This window comes from Nicotiana sylvestris, chromosome 5 (genome assembly GCF_000393655.2).
Source record: "Nicotiana sylvestris chromosome 5, ASM39365v2, whole genome shotgun sequence".
Classification (NCBI taxonomy): domain Eukaryota; kingdom Viridiplantae; phylum Streptophyta; class Magnoliopsida; order Solanales; family Solanaceae; genus Nicotiana; species Nicotiana sylvestris.
Genome location: NC_091061.1, coordinates 6,063,964 through 6,084,368, shown reverse-complemented (window position 1 = coordinate 6,084,368; position 20,405 = coordinate 6,063,964). Strand labels below are relative to the sequence as shown.

General features: G+C 35.7%; 2 protein-coding genes across 3 annotated transcripts; one reads left to right on the top strand and one right to left on the bottom strand.

Moving 5' to 3' along the window:
• Positions 1 to 711: 711 nt before the first annotated feature.
• LOC104226875 (uncharacterized) lies at positions 712 to 11,472 on the bottom strand. Of its 2 annotated transcripts, XM_009778967.2 has the most exons (16): positions 11,096 to 11,472; positions 9,461 to 9,613; positions 9,247 to 9,363; positions 8,853 to 8,937; positions 8,665 to 8,773; positions 8,390 to 8,457; positions 8,180 to 8,305; positions 8,056 to 8,107; positions 7,185 to 7,986; positions 6,718 to 6,921; positions 6,522 to 6,582; positions 5,407 to 5,520; positions 3,569 to 3,682; positions 3,388 to 3,474; positions 2,249 to 2,303; positions 712 to 1,269 (listed from the first exon to the last, which is right to left on the bottom strand). In XM_009778967.2, the coding sequence occupies exons 1-15, from the start codon at positions 11,197 to 11,199 to the stop codon at positions 2,277 to 2,279; spliced, it is 2,223 nt and encodes a 740-aa protein (XP_009777269.1). In that variant the 5' UTR covers positions 11,200 to 11,472; the 3' UTR covers positions 712 to 1,269; positions 2,249 to 2,276. The 2 variants fall into 2 exon arrangements, with proteins under 2 accessions (XP_009777269.1, XP_009777268.1); XM_009778966.2 differs by having other exon boundaries at positions 7,185 to 8,107.
• A 1,504-nt stretch (positions 11,473 to 12,976) lies between these two features.
• Positions 12,977 to 16,392, top strand: LOC104226874 (beta-amylase 1, chloroplastic-like). Its single transcript, XM_009778965.2, has 4 exons — positions 12,977 to 13,635; positions 14,924 to 15,134; positions 15,234 to 15,344; positions 15,452 to 16,392. Exons 1-4 carry the CDS (start codon positions 13,067 to 13,069, stop codon positions 16,256 to 16,258), a joined length of 1,698 nt encoding a protein of 565 aa, XP_009777267.1. The 5' UTR covers positions 12,977 to 13,066; the 3' UTR covers positions 16,259 to 16,392.
• The last annotated feature ends 4,013 nt before the right edge of the window (positions 16,393 to 20,405 follow it).

Here is a 20,405-nt window from a genome sequence, read left to right as displayed (position 1 = left end):
TCTAATTTTGCGATAGCGATTCATTATTTTATAATCATTTGAAAATAATTACAAGAGTATTTTTTATTGATAAAAAATATTTACAATTTTTATTTGAATCACGGGAAAAAATAAATATGATTCTCTTTTGTTAGTTGTTAACCGGATTGTATCTTGTAGAATGAACTTAAGAATATATAGCTTTTCAATAAAAATTCAGAAAAAAAAACTCTTAAATCTCAAGGATATGTATTCAAAAATTAAAATAATGTAATTATAAAACTGGGTAATATTTAAGTTGAGTATATAGTGACTGACATGATTGAGGGCTTCTATGAGATTAAGCTTCTTGCTATTATCGAGTTATCTAAATATGCTCAACAATCATTATTTTTAGGAGTCACTTTTTCTATTTAAGTTGTGTCATATACCTCAAAGAACCTTTTAATAAAATACTAATGTGATTTTTTAAAAATTTAATTTAATGAGACAGGTACACGCGCAAAGCACATACCCAAAGACTAGTATATATATATATATATATCCACTTCAAATCCAAATATATTTCAGCCATTCATCCAATTTACAAAAAAAAAAAAACAATGAAATATGTATCAAGAAAAGCCCAGTCTACAAAGATAGGGAACCATTGATTGCATGCAGAGCTTAAAACTCATGCAACGGGCAGCAAAAACCATACACTTGGAAACTGCAGTTCAAACACCCAAAAAATCAGTATAAAGGCAACTGAAATTAACCATATTAGAAAGCGTTCATTTAAACACCCAGACAATGTATAACGGTAAAAACTTGTACAAATTACCCCTGTACTTCAAGAGTAAAAAAGATGACCCTTAAAAACATTCAAAGATGTATGTCACGACCTTTCTTCTTTTCCTTTTTTCTGCTTAATTTGTAAGAAATTCAATTCATCTAAAATCCAACTCCTATAGTACATCTGAAGTCATCTTCAGAGAATTTGCAGAAACGGTCCCTCGATTCCCCACCAGCACTTCCTTCCGTCAGGTTAGTACATAGACAGAGAACCCCAGGGTCCAGCAGCCACACGGATAGTAGTTCAAGCGGAGATGTTCTATGAGCCTTCCGGCTTCCGGTCCCTGACGGTGCCACAAGTTTAATCTGTAATGGGTAGGTCAGACAAGCTCAAGTATAAACCTCTTTCATATTCTGTGTACTGCATTAAAACGTGAAGGTTTCATCATCACCAGAAAAAGCACTCAACTTTGCAGCCACTAGCCATGGCCCGAACTAGTATCTTGTTATGAGACCCTGAGCAGTAATACTTGTCAGCATAATCGTTTTGAAGTACTAGAAATAAGCTGGGAAACTCTAAAGAACTTCAAAATTGGATGAAAACAAAAAGACACTAAGGCGCAAGACACCATCTTGATGATACAACTTGAACAAATACAAATAACAGCCTGGAATAAAGTGCAATAAATGCAGAATCGAGATGCATCTTTGTGGCATTTCAATTAACTTAGCCACGTGAAGTGATGACTCCTATCTATGCACTTTAACCACACGCAAAGTAAGAGCAATTGAGTGCTTCAAAATTTGGCTGAGATGATCATTAAAATCCAACACCGTGAAGTGATTCAAAGCATTAGTATGACCTACTAGTGATACTCTGGGAAAACTATACTTGCTTGTTTGCTTGATATTCACAGGAAATCCAGCTCACAATCTTCACAAAACTGAAGATGTTTTACCAAAGAGAACACAAAGCATATGAAATACGGAGTGTCATTATCCCAAAGAAAAATCAAAACAAAGACAGACGGATAAAGAGCCCTAATAAGACACGAGGCCTATTTCCCTTTCACCCGTTTGCCACAGCTTCATGAAGCTAACCAAGGAGCTGTCTTTTATGTCATGCCGGGACAGCATTACTATTTACAGTGAAAACAATTACAAATTAAAATTACACTGCAGTACGCCGGGACAGCACTATACTCGAACTGGCTTTCTCCAAATTCACAGCCCCAATGCCATTTTATCTGACTTTCATCGTCAATAGAGACTCGTCTTCATGCACTACTTACTTGTTAACACCCCCCCCCCCCAAACCCAATGGCAGCACAAAAGAACACGGCAAAAGCACCATCTGACAGTACTCTAAAAGCCTATTGAATATTTCCAATCGCAAAAGATATAGGACTTGCAGGAAAGAAGAAAGTGTCCATATCTCAACATACACCACAAAACAAATTTTAGGAGACAAGAATTGTTGACAAATGAAATATACCTATCACCTTTTCCTATCATCAAAGTTACTAGCCTTCTAAAGCATATGTTGGGACCTGCATTAAATTTACAAGATAGCGATGTGAGTAATAGATATAAGTTATCCCATACTAACAATATTCACTTCAATTTCATTGTACCGCATCATGACTTTGGCTTATTTTCTCAAGGCATACGGAGGAAAGGTGGTCATCATATGGAGTCACTAGAACCTCTATTGCGCGAGGACCACCGACGAGGGGGCATGCATAAAAATGGCTTTTGTTTTTCCCCCCATCCAAGGAATGCAAAGTTAGTTCTGTGCTCTTCAGTTTCCTCTCTTTTGGAGGAAGATGTAAAGTAAGTACTGACTATCCGAAATTAAAGTGTAGCATTTATACATGCCCTAATAATTTCGGATTTTGGATCGGATCGGATTAAAATATACCAATCCGAATCCAATCCGAAATCCGAAATTTTAATAAACACAATCCGAAATTGAATGGATCGGTTCGGATTTCGGATATCCGATCCGAATGAACAGCCCTACTTGACTTACCTTTATTGGCTGTAGAAATGTATGTTTTACTTAAAGTCTTTTCTTTTCTCCTAACAGTGTTCTCACCTACAAATGCCTTTTTCCTATCAGTCACTCAGTGGTCCCAATCAACCAGAAAGATGGCCATGGATGAATATTTAACAAGCAGTCTTCATTAGAAGTTAACTATGATTTTCAGTTTAATAAAGCATAAGAATAAGTCTAATTGATATGGCCAGTGATTGATCACAAACACATCTTCCATAAAGGTTTGAGGCAATACAAAGACACTGGAATAGAAATTGGCAAGCTAAATACCCGAACTTCTTCAGAAGAAAACAGTTACTGGAAATTTGGAGCTAAACTGAACAACGCTATTTGCATTCTCAAAAAGAACTTTAGACCCTTACAAAAATTTCTAGGAAATAACCATACTATGCATTTTTATTAGTAAATTAGCGATTTAACTTATCCTAGGCAATCAAAAACAAAACTTGATCTATCAACTGACAATCACTGTCTAAAAAACCAATTGCTGGTTAAAAACCCTCTACTCCTACTAAAGTCATGACCAATAAGACTCGAAAAATGTAATTACAAATTCAACTTGGGTCTTATAATACCTCGACAATGTTTTCGACAGGAGAACAGGATATCGTGCGACCCAAACCATTTGAATTGTCATATTGGAGAATCCTCAACTTCCCTTCCTGCAAAATTTAAGGAAAATAAATCATGATGAGAATTTAGAGACGAGAATAGATTTATCTTTAGGACCAAGAAACATAAAAAGTCATTGTTTACCTTGGTTCCATAGACAAGGCCACCACCTACCGAAGGATGGAAGCAAGCGACATTAACCTCATCCTCCGCACTGGGCAGAACTCTCACAAGTTCCATATCAGAAACTCTATAGACCTGATTTGAAAACGTACAAGTTGAAAACTAGAAGAAACAGAATATGCAAAAATGGAAGGGGAAAACCTCTCCTAAAGCTGCCAGCACACAGGCGTCCAATTTCAAGAGATCAATTTAATACTAAGTTTCCCCAATTTAACTGAAGTGCCACTGGGTTTCTTCAACTTCTAGGGTTTTTCTTCACTTCTCAGCTTTCACCTTTAAGGGCTTATTTTATTTGCATGGCGTAGTTGTATTCGACTTAGCTCTTTGAAGCAGATGCCTAATGAAATCACAAAAAATGCTTACTCATAAGCAAGGAAGAAGGGCTGATTTGCATTAATTAAGTTGTTCATGGTACTTTGATAGGGATTAGTCAATTGAACTTGTTGGGGTACATTAGATCAATACATTAATCTATTATGTGGACATATTGTATACCATAACTAAATATTTTATCTTTTAAAGCAATTAGACGTTCTCTAGATTACACTTATCTCTACACAGACACACAAGTCTCTAACTAATCTAAGACGATCCCTGCTAGGTTAAGTTTAAAAAAAACAACTCGGCACTAATTCCAAGTAGTTGATATCACATTAATCGATCATTTGCTTCCATTATGTTATGTTCTTAATCAAATTCGTATTAATTTAGAGAAATTCTAAGTCTTCAGATACGACTTTCCTCCAAGTAGTTTTAGGTCTAGCTCATCCTGCTTTAGTACATTCACTCATCATACATCAGTGCCCGTCTACTTCCTATCCTTCCAATCACATCCCACTAGACCAGACAGAGAGGTCATGCAACAAAAGGTTAATATAAAGTTCAGACTTTTACTAGTTTGAGCAACAAGGCTCAATTCTCTTATACAGCTAGTTAATGCTGTAGAACAATCTCAAGTTCCCTGGCTGATATAGCAGGCCCACAACCAAGGCCTCAAAGGATTAAGACATACAAAGCACAAGACACAAGCTACATGTGTTTCCTGCTTCATGTTATCATCCATTTTAACATGAATCTAAAAACCTGCAACAAGCATGCCAAGCCAATGGGTAAGCTCAACCCTTGTCAACATTGTAATTATACAAGTGCACCAACGTTCTAGTATATTGCCACAAAACGGGATAAACAAAGTAGCATTGTTTAACAGTTGTATTAAGATTATGTACTGACTCCAGCCCATTTTTTCATTATATAAGGCTAGTAGATCTAAGTACAGAAATCAATTGGTTTCATTAAACTAGCGATATGCTGTGTTTTCAATGAGTTCTACATAAGGAGGCAAAAGATGATATCTTGAGCATTTACATATCCGGGACTGCGACCTAACACAAATAAATGCGTCAGAAGTTCCATAAAGATTAATTATCAATACAATTTTCAAATCATTCAAATCTCATGCATGGATTCTTTATTGTCTGTTAGGGTAGAACATTCATGTGGGATTTTCTTACTTTTTGCGTGTGCGGTACATGTTCCTTCTGTTTCAAATATAAGAAAAGACTTGTAAAAATTTGTTTCATAGATAAAACACTATATCAAGGAACTTTAATTTCTTGAAATTTCGACAGGTTATTAAAAATATTATGATAAGTACATCAAACATATTTAGATGCCCAAAGAGAAAATGTGCAACATAAATTAAGACAAAGTATCAATAAGTGTTTACATGATGTAGCTATAAAAAGCCATGAAAGTAGTATTCTAATAATTTTTTAAGCCCGGCATAAGATGGCTCTCACCTCAAGAATCGTGTAAATGGGTATAGTTGTGTCTCCATCAATAACAACACTTTTAAGTAGTGAACTATGGCGACGCCCATAAGCAAGTAACAGATGCTCTGAAGCTGGAGAAAACTGCAATTACAATGGATGTGGAGCCCCAATCAATGTCTCAGATCAGTAAGCAACAGAGCATAGTCCAAAAAATACAAAGTTAATTATAATGTGTTAATGATTGACTCCTTTTTTTCTTTTGGAGAAGTTATGTGTCAATGCTTGACTAATTTCAAAAAAAGAAGAATTAAACAACTTGTGAGATCCATCTTGACGTCATGCCAAATTCAATTTTTGCATATTGTTTGTTGACTACTATTGGTAATATCTCGCCAGGTACTGGTATGGAGTAATATGGATCAGAACTTCTATTCTATTGATGGGTATATGTAAAGTGCTATGCAAGCTCGATTATACGAGTCAGAATACTGTCCGTAGATGTAAAGAAATCTACAATATAACAATGTCATGAAACTCAATAAAGACTTGACCAGATGAATAACACTTTATGAATTAACGTCTCCTATCTCCTAATTCTCTCTATCTTTGTCCACTTTTTCTCCCTTCTTTCTCCTTTGTCACTTCTGGTACCACATAAAAAATAGATACATTTCATAGAAAGGCTTGTAATTTGCGTGTAACTTTTTGTCAGGAGAGGAGGACCGGCTACACAGTAAAATACTGTGACATTCGAAACTATGGAAGACAAGAAAGAGTCAATCTACCACTAGATAAGGCAACTTTCACATAAAGAGCAGATGTCAGTTCTCAACGAGAGATCAACATCCTGTGCCATCTCTAGACTAACAGATCTTATCATAATCACGTGCTCAATCTCATTTTAGATTTTCATTCGCTACTTTTCTCTTCCATATAGATGTAATATTTTTCCAGTTCCTACAAGTTCTAAAACAAAATGATCAAAACTATTAGATCTAGAGTTTTATTTCCTCAGTCAAAAAAAGGCAAAGAGAAAGAAAAAGATCCAGAGTTTAATATCATAAAGAATGTTCCTTCTCTACCAGAAAACAAGCTTGATCTTACAAAGCCATGTATGTAAATAACACAAACAAAGCATTTACCTGAATTGAAGTTAAACAATGAGCAGCTCTAATTGCTCGAGATGCAAGCACTGAACCAAACCTACACAAGGAGAGAGAGTATCAAGTAACCAACAACCATAGCAGGAAACGAAATAGAGAATGGGGATAAAATACACAAAAAAAGAAAGAAAAAGGAATAAAAGAAAAATAGAAGCTACTGTGATTGGGTATTTACGTTGCCTCCTCCAGGGAATATATCCGTAGCTCATACATAACCTGGTGGGCAGCAACTGGATGTCTGGTTGGAGAAGTTCCAGCTGCCATAGTATCATGATGAAGATGGCCATGAAAACCAGGATCAGCATCCACGTTTGGCAGAATACATGCAACACAAGCTGCTAAAAATCTCCCACATGGTGAAAAATGGGCTCCCATTTCACTGAAAATAATACCTCACAGTAAGCATTCAGAAAAGTTCATCTAAAACCATATCTGAGTTCTGACATAAAAATTAGGAACTCTCAAAGGCAGGAAATTTTCTGAAGTATAGGGCTAACTGCTAAGAGGCTAATCATCAACTACTCTAATAGAAATATTGTCCAAGCTAGTTCATCATGACAGCTTAATAGCTCAGTGTCTGTAAAAGCTTATCCATATCAAGCTTCCAAGCCAAAGATTTGAAACAGTAGATATCATTCCCACCTGCAAAGTACAGCATGTGGTATTGTTAAGCGACATCTTTCAGCATGAAGGGGTGCACATGGAACCTTAACATCATGAGGCCATATTCTGAGTTTCACAGTGCAAGGCAATTCAGCAGCCGCTGCTGCAGCCAGCGAAGTAGCTATCTCCGACTGGATGCGACCAATAGAAGTTTGAGAATCACTCTCATCATGCATAACGTTAAGCGAAGCAGCACCAGCACCAGCAACGGGAATCGCTCGAGAGCGTGAAGAACGTTGCCGAGAACCAGATCTTCCGGACCTTGGATGATTATTGCTTGAAATTACCAAGGGAACAGCAGAAGGATTTTCCAGTTCACCATAAGTTGATGGATTAGTGGTAGTACCACTAAGGTTTGGATGAGTTGCTTGTTGGGCAGCCTGGCTTTGGCCAATCAACCATCCTTGCAAAAAAGGCAATTCCCAGTATGCTGGGTCACTAAAAGGGAAAAACTGATTGTTTCTTTCTTCTGGTTGCACATCAGTCTCCATAGGATCAACTAAAGGTTGAGTACCTATATTCTCGTTTTCCCCAACAGAAGAACCAGTATGAGCTTCTTGCGCAGGAGATGCACTTTGCTCAACAGGGGACAATAAAAGTTCATACTGGCCAGACGGAGTTGAATATGTGAGAAGGCGGACAGATGATGAAGTATCTGTTCTGTGCTGTACATTGTCGGTTCCCATATCTATATCAGTTTGCTGCACAGGCATTCTGGGATCACCTCTTGCAATTGACGGCCAGATCAGGAAAGGTAGAGACATGATAGGCAGTTCATTTGCTGAAGCAGATTGATAAGTGGAATGAGCATCAGTCAAATACACAGTAGGGGGAGGGTACTGCAAGTTACCCGGAGAAGTAGCACGTGTCATTGAAGAATCTGATGAATCCAGATCATTGACCTACAAAATAAAGGGTTAATGGCGTCTAAAACAACCAAAATTCACACTTCAAGTCACCAAACACAGTAATACCTCAGCTGTCAAAAGAAATGGGGCAGCATGTGGGTGGAAATGGACAGCACGAAGAGAACGCCGTGTCTTCAGTACAATTGCTGGTGTAGAAGCCTCTCCTCTTCTGTTGTAATGCCATATATAAAGCTGTCATCGATTGCAAAATCAGCACCCATTACCAGAGCTTGGAATATATCACTCAAGAGAATGTTCTCAGGCCAGAATCTTTACCTTGTGGCCTGAAGCAACGGCTAGAACTTCCCCTTGGGCATGGAACGCTATGGATGCGATGGGACGATCTGTAGGAGATGAATATTTCACCAGTTATAATCAAAAGAAAAGAGTAAAGTGCACACAGAGGCTGATCTATAACCATCTGTCTGTGAACCCAGTTACTATTGTAGTATATTAACTTGAGATCTTTCTAGGAACCCATATACTTCAAATCCTGGATCCCCTCTGTGCGCACAGTTTTTTTTAACTACTGAGATATTACAGGGTATTACAAAAATCTCGCGATCCTATACACTCGGCAGTTTTTGCATCCCACAACCGAACTTCGTGGTCCAAACTTCCACTTGCCAGTATTTCAGGGTACAATGGATGGAAACGAACCTACAGATGTGAACCAGAATGTAAGATCCAGGAACAAAGGTGTTATGCCAAAACATTCAGCAAAGAAAGACAGCCTTACCACCCAAGGTGTCCTGCGGTGTCCACTCAAAACCTTTAAGCACTTCCCAGTTTGGTAGTCAATTATTTTCACTGTGTGATCTCCACTGCCACCATGGAAAAGAAATTATATGTTTGTAAACTTACCAAAGTAGCAAAATTCTAAGTTTAATCCAACCGGAAACAAGTAAAATTGTTGTCTGTCTTATCTATAAGGAGGGAGAATTCACAAATAGCTACACTACAATTTAGCATATATCCAAATATGCTTAGTTAATAGGTAAGTTTGCAAGATGCAGAGAGCTAGACAATTAAGATAATAACTACAATTATATTAAACAGATGGATAAAAAACTAGCATAAGTGCATACCATATCACATATTGTACATGTCTATGTAATCTAAGAGAGACTTACTGAGTAGAAGCAAGTGTCCTCCCATCAGGACTGAATGCTGCTGCAATGGTAGACCTTGGAGGAGGCAACAGTGGACAATACTTGGCCGATAAATGTTGCAGTGACTCTGCCTCTACCCTGCAATATTTAAATGAGACTGACAGAGAAAAAAAAGTGGCAAGATTCTATCAAACATTACAGGGAAAAAAAGGGAGAGCAGAGATTATGAAGTTACCATGATATTAGTCCCCGTCTAGCATCACTTGCCACTTCGCGTTTTAATCCACAGGAGTCAAGAGTACATTTAGTGTTCTCACCCCAAAATTTTCTGGAAGCGCGTTTAGTTCGAGGAGATACCTCCCTTCTTGTTAAGAGCTGAAAGACATTACTGTAGCAGGTAGAAAAATAAACCAAATCAGCAACCAAAATAAAATCAGATAGCACCCTCATTGAGTATGCTCACAAAATACCTATAGGTCAATGAGGCAGCTTATAACTATAATCATTACTTTCATTTGGGACAAGGAAATGAACTATAAATTACCTATAGAATGTTAGAATTGCAAAATCCAAGTCGATAGCACCATTTGAAGCAATATCTAAAAGTACAAGATAAAGATTAAGACTTCTTTTTTTATGAAGATGGTGTCCGAGCCAGCTTTTCCTGACCCGAGGGTCTATTGGAAACAACCTACAAGGTAGGGGTAAGGTCTGCGTACACACTACCCTCCCCAGACCCCACAGTGTGGGATATTATTGGGTATGTTGTTGTTGGTATCCGAGCCAGCTTGTGCACACCTCGACTATTCAATCCGGCACTTTCTTGGTAACTCTTTCCACCAAGGCTTAGGCAGACGAAAACTTATCACCCTGTGTTTTTATCCTCCGCAAGAATTTGAATATGAGAGTTACCAAGGCTTAGGAGGATAAAAACTTATCACCTAGTGTTTTTATCCTCCGCAAGAATTTGAAACTGAGACCTCATACTTCTCCTCCAACTTCATTGAGCACACCTTTGGGTGCGAAGATTAAGACTTGGTTACGCTGGTAAGCTTCTTTAGGTCCACTGTTCACTAGGAGTTACAGATTTGTATGTCAGCAAATAATATAGAGAATTACCAGTATTAGACCCACTCGATAGGAAGCTGTGGAAGTCGAGCATTAAGGTTGTAGGTTAGGAGGTAGTTGAGCATATTTCTAACTCGTACCAGAATGAGGCTAGGTTGATAGGATTTTGTCTTAGACTGCTAGTGGTCAATGTTGTGTTCACTACTCTTCTGTTTACTGGTTATTATTTTTGTTTTCCATCTACTTACTGGTTCTTGTGATGTTGTCATTATTTATATGGTTTTGTTGATGGTACTGATATATTGTCTCTATTCGTCTTCTTGAATCGAGGGTCTATCGGAAACAACCTCTCTACCCATCGGGTTAAAGGTAAGGTTTGCATATACAATACCCTCCCAAACCCCACTTGTGGGATTTTACTGGGTCGTTGTTGGTTGTTGGTTTACCAGTATTAGAGGACCTAAATTATTGAATGTTGGATTAAGACGTGTCGAAATGGAGATAGAAACTACTAGTATTGGATTGAGGTATAGTAGTTGTTTCTGTTGTTATTATTGTTGTTGAAACTACAAGATGAAAACATCGGCAATCATCGAAAAGCACACACTTTAACAACATGCCGTCATCTGCCGCTTCAGATCAATCATCAAATCTTAGTTCAATTCCAGACATTTTTTATAAGGAGTTCAATTCCAGACATTAGAGATAGTTAATGAAGAAAAACCAAAGTTTTCAGATCTGTGAATAAGTAAGTAACTAAAGATGCAAAATTGAGATAAAAATTAGGGTTTTAGAGATAGACCTGTGTTTACAATTGGAGTTTCGAGGCGCCGTCGCAGAAGGAGGTGAATTCCGCGAAGTTGACGGCGCACTGCTTGAATTCTCCGGCAAGACAGACGATCTCATGATTTCACCGCATTTCAGTGAACTTAAACAAATTTTATCGGAAAATTCAGATTGATATATATAGAAGAAAATTGAAGTGCGACTTCAATTTTTGAAAATATCCTCGAATTTTGATGAATTTCCCGGGAAAATGGAAAAGGACGGTGAGGGTGTTGAGATCTTGCAGAAGGGCAAAATGGGAAGAGAAAAATTGGAGAAATGAGAAGAGGAAGAAGGATACGTTAACAGGGCTGGCTGTAATATTTAGACGCTTCGGATTTGGATTTTTCCGGCGTCGGACAGTAATATATTTGCGGATAAATCCTCGAAGGCGCGTGAAGTCACTATCTAACTTTTTAAAAAAAAAAAAAAAAATCCAATTGTGGAAAAACTTATATGGAAAAGAAAAAAATATATGAAAAAAGGAATTTAGTGAATGGATATTCGTTAGTATTTTGTTTTACCCTCCATATTTGATATATTTAAATTGAAGTCCTGATTAATTTAAATTTACGATAAAAGACTCATTAGAAATGTTCAACTACTCATAAGTCAAAAATTACAGAATAATTATTAAGGTGAAGAATTAATTAGCTCTAGAAATTGAAATCTAACTTCTGTAAAGCTAAAGCTATATCAACTTATAATATTTACTCAATATTACCAAAAATAAAAATGTCATTAAAATGAGATAATAAACTAAAGTTGGAGAACAGATAAAATCTTGAACCTAGACTTTTAAGAAAGACTTGATATATTGTAGTATAATATTTCAAATTTGTTAGAGGTATATTTTAATATTGTTTCATATATCAATTTGAGTGAGTTTTCACTGATTTTATCTCAGCGTGAGCTCTTGTGGATTTATTAATTGGGTTATTTTTACTTGTTTTGGCATTTGTTGTATAAAATTATTGGACCGATTAATATAAATTTGTATTTTATATTAAGCGTAAGTACAAATGTAAAAGTAAAGCAACAACAATAACAACAACCCAGCAAAATTCCGAGGAAGGTAGTGTGTACGCAGACCTTACCCCTATTCCGAAGGGGTAGAGAGGCTGTTTCCGAAAAACCCTCGGCTCAAGAAAATAAAAGGACAAAAAAGAGACAATATTAGTATCAGCAAAAAATCATATAAAAAACAGAAACAACATGAAATTGGAAGAAAGATGCAAAGCAAAAGCGATAGCTCGTAAATAGTTCCTGCGCTCAAAAGTGAAATAGTAACACACAACATTGCCACTAACTATCATAGACAAAAACCTTACGAGACTGGTTAAAGTAAAGCAATTATTTATTTAAATATAAAAAGTGGAATAGATAAAAATGAAATTAAGAGATTATATATGTTGTTCCTTTTACGTTACTCCCTCCGGTCCAAAATAAGTGATTTTTAAGTCTTCTTTTTTTGGTCCAAAATAAGTGATTTATTCAGATTTCAAGAATAATTAATTATTTTTTTTTATATTGTCCTTGGAGTAAATAGTGTTGGAGTATGTGTTAGGAGTGTTCATGTGAGATAATAAAGGTTAATATGATCAATTTCATTGCTCATTAATGTTAAAAGGTGGATTTCTTAATTTATGCGAAAACATTCAAAAAAATCACTTATTTTGGACCAGGTGAGTATTAATTTTCAGAGGACTTCAAATGTTAAATAACTAAATTTTAAATTTTATTCTCACGTTTCTAAATTACACGTGGCAAAACCCAGTTTAAGATAATTATGTTGACTAAATCTTATTATCCGTACTTCTTTATCACTATAAATAGTCCACCTTCCTTATTCTTGTATCTCGAAACTCAACTGTAAAACACAGAAAAAATACTGAAAAAGACTCAAAATTTGCTCTTATATTCTTTCAATTTATCATATATTTTACTTATGGCAATGAGTTTACGGCATCAAATCGGAGCATTATCAGGAACGGCCATATCATCGGAAACCGAAAGTGTTTCCGGCGAAGCTCCGGCAAAAACAACACTTACTACATCAGCATTACGGAGAGCTTCGGTTACAAATCTCCGAGTATCGATGCAAAATTCAGGAACTGAAGCAGATAAAGTGCTAACATCACCACCTTTGAGTCCGGTGACGTGCCACGCGCTAGCGGAGGCGCGTGATGCTTTAGCGGAGACGGCGGAGGTGGAGAAGGAGGACAAACTTGGGAAAGGAGTGCCGGTATATGTGATGATGCCGTTGGACAGTGTGAAAATGGATAATACGGTGAATCGTAAGAAGGCGATGAAGGCGAGTTTACAGGCGTTGAAGAGTGCTGGAGTTGAAGGGATAATGATGGACGTGTGGTGGGGATTGGTGGAGCGGGACGCGCCGGGAGAGTACAATTGGGGTGGTTATACGGAGCTTTTGGAAATGGCGAAAAAGCAAGGGCTTAAAGTTCAGGCTGTGATGTCGTTTCATCAGTGTGGCGGAAACGTCGGTGACTCTTGTTCGTGAGTAGCATAATAACTATACTATTTTGAATGAGTTTAAGTTTTATACCTGCTATTACAAGTTAAAATTCATGATAGTATAAAAAGATTTGTACACGATTAGTGTATATAACTTAAATTCTTTCAAATTGTTAGTATTTCTTTAGTGATCTCTTGAAGATAATTCGAATTGTTATTTCTCTAGTAATCTTCTCTTGAAGATACTGTATATTTTGAAGCTGTTTTTCAACTTACATTACTTCATGTAGGATTCAAGCTGGAATTAGTTAAAGAAGCTAATTTACTTTTTTTCTTTTTGCTCTTTCTATAACTATTAGTAAGCATTTAATAGTGTAGTGTATAGTATAATGTAAATATATTACCTACTTTTTAAGTAGGAGTACTTTTCGATAGCTGATTTATAGGATCTGAGGAAAGGGAATAGGGGAACAGGTGAAGACAAGCAAAAAGTTGCATAATCATACAATTTAAACTTAAACATGTCAATCTTGTCCTTAAACTTAAATGGGGGTTTAAAACCTAGAATTGTTCAAGTATCCTCATAATCTAAGAACTTCCGATCAATTTTAGTTGGTGCACTCCTTCGGATATTAGGTACTAACAACATTTAGCAACTCCTTTAGGTCCTGATGGGGGCTTGTTAGGGTATCAGTAAACATGACATCATTGTTTTTGTGTTTAATTAAACATTCCTGGAAACATGTAACAATATTTCTGTTTCATTTGTATGTCTATTTTGCTTTAGAATTAAAGGGGTAGTTACATTATGTTACAAGGATGGAATAAGCAAGCCAAGTACGAATTGGTTTCTATGTTGCTTCGTCAAGATCTGTGCTTTTTTGAAAAAAGAGTCTGAACAAATCTTTTCTGATAAACATGTATCAGCAGGCTGAATTTGGTTAACTTGGCCTCTTGGAAAACATGAAGTCATCAAAAGTCATTGATATTTTGGCTATCAACACAGCAGAGTTATTTGCAGTGTATAGAAATATTGAATGTGATGAAGTGTTTGAGTTGGAAGAGTATGTTGATCAGTGATTTGATGACTGCTAATATTAGTAGTTGTTTGAAACTGTTTGTTGTAATCCTGTCTTGCCGAGTGTATGTGTATAAAGAGCTCTTCTGAACATGTAGATCCACAAAGAATTCATGGTCACATTGTTAACCACTTTATTGTTGATTAACTTCTAAGATCCGGTGATAACTGGAGAATGCAATATCTCCACCTATTTAGTGATCATCTATTATTCGTTTCTTGTCTTCTTAATAGTCAGTTTTTATATTCTAGGATCCCTCTTCCAGGGTGGGTCGTTGAAGAGATTGACAAGGATCCTGACCTTGCATATACGGATCAATGGGGAAGGAGGAATCATGAATATATCTCGCTTGGTTGTGATACTCTTCCTGTCCTTAAAGGGAGGACTCCTGTTGAATGTTACTCCGACTTCATGAGAGCATTTAGAGATAGATTTGAGAATCTGCTAGGGGACACTATTGTGGTAAGTTTTCACATTTTTTAACCTTAAGCTATGCTGAATGAAATTGCTTATCCAAGTGTGTGGAAGCTCAAGCTTTTTTAACCGGTTTATGTACTCTAGGAAATTCAAGTTGGCATGGGTCCAGCTGGAGAGCTACGTTATCCATCCTACCCTGAAAAAGATGGAATATGGAAATTTCCCGGTATCGGAGCTTTTCAGTGTTATGACAAGGTATACATCAATCTTCTTTTGTTTCCATTTTGTTCTGTATTTCTTGAAAAAAACTTTTGAATGTCATATCTTTGATGAACTGTTCTCACATATCTTATGTTTTGTAGTATATGCTCAGCAGCTTAAAGGTTGCAGCAGAAGAAGCTGGCAAGCCTGAGTGGGGTTACACTGGTCCGACGGATGCAGGCGAGTATAACAACTGGCCAGAAGATACAACCTTTTTCAAGAAAGAAAGTGGTGGTTGGGATTGTCCATATGGTCAGTTCTTCCTCACATGGTATTCTCAAATGCTCTTGGACCATGGTGAGAGAATATTGCAGTCCACCAAAGCTATATTTGAGAACAAGGGCGTCAAGATATCAGTTAAGGTAGCAGGCATTCATTGGCACTATGGAACCCGGTCCCATGCCCCTGAACTCACAGCAGGGTACTACAACACCCGTTTCCGAGATGGTTACCTTCCAATTGCTCAGATGCTTGCTCGACACGATGCTATTTTCAACTTCACATGTATTGAGATGCGAGATCATGAGCAGCCACAGGATGCACGATGTGCACCTGAGAAGTTGGTTAGACAAGTAGCATTAGCAACACGGGAAGCTCAAGTTCCACTAGCCGGCGAGAATGCTTTGCCCCGATACGATGAGTTTGCACATGAGCAGATCCTCCAAGCTTCCTCATTGAATATCGACAGCCAATCCGACAATAGACAAATGTGTGCATTTACTTATCTGAGGATGAATCCAGACCTCTTCCATCCCGACAACTGGAAAAGGTTTATCGCATTTGTGAAGAAAATGAATGACGGAAAAGATGTGCACCATTGTCGGGAACAAGTGGAACGGGAGGCTGAGCATTTTGTGCATGTTACTCAGCCTCTAGTGCAAGAAACTGCAGTTGCCCTCATGCAATGAGCATATTCTCAGCTGTATACTTCTGCCGCTTGTATATGTATGAAATGTATTATAGTGCAATCTTGAAAGATTGGGATATCATATTTTGAAGATATTCCTGAATAATACTGTACGTACTCTCCTTTATTTTCCAATGCTAGCATAGAGGAAAGTACCTAGGTTTGCCATGCCAATGCTTCACTCACATGGTATGTTTTTGATATCCAGAAAAATATCGACTTTCTCTTGAACAATAAAAAAAACAAGTAAAATTATGTTTTTTCCCCATCTATCAAAGCCCTACAGCTTGTAGTAGAAATGGCGTGGGGTAGCCACTATTTAAGGTTGTATTTATTTTTTATCCAGCAATTCTAATGTTGAGCAAAAATAGTCATTACTCTATTAAAATTAATATGAAAAGACATTTTTACCCTTTCTTCCATTGTTTTTCTTCCCAAACCCTCGCTTCTCTCTCAAGTTCGATACCCACTCGTTTTTCGTTTTCTTTCCAGGAGATATCCTAGTTTCAATTTCGTTTTCTTGCATTAGCAAAAGCTTGGCTGAGCTGTTGCAGAAGATCAACCAAGCAATGGCTTCGCATAAGTGGCTTCCCCAATGTGTAGAAACCTTTTGCTGCTGCAACCACTTGTAATGTCTTCCCATTGCATATCTTAATTATCTGCAGAGAGTTTTGGCATCATCAAAATCCGAACAAATGCAAAACCAGAAGAAAAGAAAGAAAATAAGGTACCTGTAATTCGAAATAGTCGTCATCTCGCCTTGCTTTAGCATCGTTACAATCAACTCTTTTCAAACCTGAAATAGCGCATTTAGAAGAAATGCACGATAATATTCTGGAAGTTCCAGTTGAAGTGAGAAGAATATCGAAAGGGAGAAGTAAACCATAGTTAGTATAGGCGGAGAGAGGTTAGAGAAAGAGAAGACATGATAAATCCAGCAAATAAATTATCCTTTAAAAGCTGCATTAAAGATGGAGATTTAGTAATTGTATACGAAAGACATGATACTATGAAAGCAGTAAAAGTCAGTGAGGATGGTGTTCCGTAGAATCGGTTTGGTGCATCCAATTTCAAAAATTAAGGACACTTAGTCCTGAACTTAGAATTATAAGTTCAAAAGTTAAGGATACTTGGTCTTGAACTTAGACTAACAAACTCAAAAATTAAGGACAATAAGTCATGAACTTACAGTTACAAGTTCAAAAGTTAAGGACATGTAGTCGTGAAGTCCTAAAGTTAAGTTTAAAAGTTAAGGACATTAAGTCGTGAAGTCCTGAACTTAGAGTTACAAGTTCAAAAGTTAAGGACAAGAAGTCCTGAAGTTAAGTTCAAAAGTTAAGGACATGAGCAGAAGGGTATTTTCGTCCGGGCAGTTAAAGTTTATTAAAGCAGTGACTAAAGACTAAAAACATTTTAAAAAGTGACTTAAAAGTAAATATATATGTCATTAGTGGCTAACCGTGCACTTCTCCCACAGCTTGTATTATATCGTATTGTTATTTTAAATATAATATTTGTTTAGCATTGTTACTTAAATTTTATTGAATCATATCGTTAAATCCGTCGTTACATAAAACGACAAAAAGTGCTACATTATGTAACGTCCGATTTGGTGTGGTCGCGTCATTACCTTGCTTTGTTCTCTCATCTTGTCTTTCTTTCTTATTAAATAAACTTACTTTATCCTTTATCCTACATTTTTACATAATAATTCTATTTCTATCCGTTTTTTTCTTTATAATATTGCAATTTTATTCTTCATATTACTGGTGCATCACATCATGAAATGTTGGCAAACGATACAATCTATCCAAATATTTTATTCATCAAAACAACATAATGCAATATAGTACAATACAATACGATACATTATGAGATACATATAACAACCATTCAAACGAGCTGTTGGTGGATAGAGTTATTCGGTACCTGTACTGATGGAAAATAGCAGATACTCCGTAAAATTATTTGAAGTAGATAAATTTTTGGTCGGTAGATAAATTTTCCAGCCAACTACGTTATTGACTTATTGTATCTAAGATTCATGCACCAAATTTCACATCAATATTTAATTAGTGACAGCTCCATTTATATAAAATGAAAATTCTAAAGTTAATAGTGGAGTAAAATACAAGTCTGATGCTTTGACTAGAAATCGGGGAAGAAAAGGAAATGAAATGAAAATGAGTGAATCCTAATTAGTCGGTTTTCAAACCGATGTCAAACACTAGGCGGAAAACCTATATATATATATATATATATTAAAAGCACGAAGGCCCTTACGAAATATCGTTCGTCTTTTTTATCCTTTTCAAATAGAGTTTGCAGGGGATAAAATAGTCATTTTGTTTATTTTACTATATTTAGGAATAATCATTTAATTAATTTTCTGTTATTTAGGAACAATTATTTAATTATTAATCTAATACTTAAAACTTCTATTTTTGAATTTCTTTTAGATCTAAAATTTCAAACACTTTTAACTAAAACTAGGAAAGTTTTCATTATTCAATAAAACTAAAAAAGTTTCGTCTTTCTACTAAATTAGGAAAATTTTATTCACTTTCAAGGAAAGTATCGTAAGAAATTTTTTAGTTTATAAACTTTTAACAAATTACTTCTTCAAATAATATTAGGTAAAAACTAATTTTCTTTTTGGTTTTGGAGTCTTTATTTTCTGATAAATCATTAAACTATACATTATTTTACTTTATATAAATCATTTCCTGTTTCAAATTATATACCCAATTTTCTTTTATAAAAGAAGTGACAATTCTATGTTTTCATCATCAAACTTTACGTTATTCGAGTAGTTCGAGCAGCAACTATAAAACTAAGAATTTTTAGGTTCTTCTTTGAGCAATTTTTTTATGGTAGTTGAATTTTGCATTCACACGTTTATATTAGTAGTTAAATTTTGCATTCACGTATTTATATTAATAATTAAATTTTATATTCACGTATCAATAAGTACATCTTTATTGTGGTATTCTTAATTGTGAACCTTGATTGAACATGGGCCTGTTTGGACAAAAACTCAAAAATTATTTATATTTTTAGTTGTTTTATAATTTTTGCAGTATTTCTTATTAACTAAAGAAATAGAATAATTCACATTTTGCTTGTGAGAACAAAATAAAAGACCATTTGTCGGGTAGATGAATATCTTGTGTGTTTTTTAGAATGAACTTAAGAATATATATTTGTCAAAAAAATTCAAAAAAGAAAAACTCTTAAATTGTCGAGAGTTTATGTGCTCCTGATGAAAATATAAAGAAACACGAGAACTTGTGAAATTATTGTAATGAATAAATCTTAAGTTGAAAATATTGACTAAGATGATTGAGGACTTCTATTACCATTATTCTTCATTTATTCAGTTGCTAAACAGAATCAATAATTATCATTTTCAGGAACTCATACTTTTTTCTTAAACTTATTTTACAACTAAAATATAATCAGCTAACAAAGTATTTATGTGATTTTTAAAAAATATATACTTGTTGTGACGGGACACACGCGCAACGCGCGTATTGTATAACTAATATATATAATTATAAAACCATGAATATAGTGTCGGTTTACCAAAATAGCCTTAAAATATCTATTTCATATTGGATAAAATTGTAATAACTAAACTTTTGCCTAATATCTAGACTTTGAGTTCAATTAAGATTTCTAAATAACGTTTGTAGAGGAGACCACTTAAAGAATCTTAGTTTGAATAGCCGTGCTACTGGGTTGATTACAATCTGTATTTACTTCCATGTGTAGTATTCCTTCGAATAGGGAAAATCGTAAGGTAAACATTTTTTCTAAAACTAATACGTAGGTTTCCAAAGTAAATTGTGAAATAATATGTATCATGAATGAGTTAGACGAAAAACCTAGGAGATATAGTTGAACAAAACTAATTAAGCTAATGGATTATTTTCATATTGTCGCGACTCTAAATCCAGACCCGGTCGTAATGACGTCTCTCGTGAAGACAAGGCCAGCTGACACAACACCCAATTAAATTGACAAATAATAATTCCTAATTAAGTCATAAAACATGATAAATTCCACAATAAAGTAAACGAAAAAGGGTCAAAAATGTCCCTGGACTATTGGGGTTGGTACAATAATACCCTTCATCCACCTATTTT

Excerpts from the sequence above, each read along its gene's own strand:
- LOC104226875 (XM_009778966.2), bottom strand. The coding sequence starts at position 11,199 with ATGAGATCGTCTGTCTTGCCGGAGAATTCAAGCAGTGCGCCGTCAACT. Across the intron at positions 8,774-8,852 it reads ACCGCAGGACACCTTGGGTG|GTTCGTTTCCATCCATTGTA; the intron begins GTAAGGCTGTCT and ends TCACATCTGTAG. Across the intron at positions 3,683-5,406 it reads CCATTTACACGATTCTTGAG|GTCTATAGAGTTTCTGATAT; the intron begins GTGAGAGCCATC and ends TTTTCAAATCAG.
- LOC104226874 (XM_009778965.2), top strand. The coding sequence starts at position 13,067 with ATGGCAATGAGTTTACGGCATCAAATCGGAGCATTATCAGGAACGGCC. Across the intron at positions 15,135-15,233 it reads TGCTAGGGGACACTATTGTG|GAAATTCAAGTTGGCATGGG; the intron begins GTAAGTTTTCAC and ends TATGTACTCTAG. Across the intron at positions 15,345-15,451 it reads CTTTTCAGTGTTATGACAAG|TATATGCTCAGCAGCTTAAA; the intron begins GTATACATCAAT and ends TATGTTTTGTAG.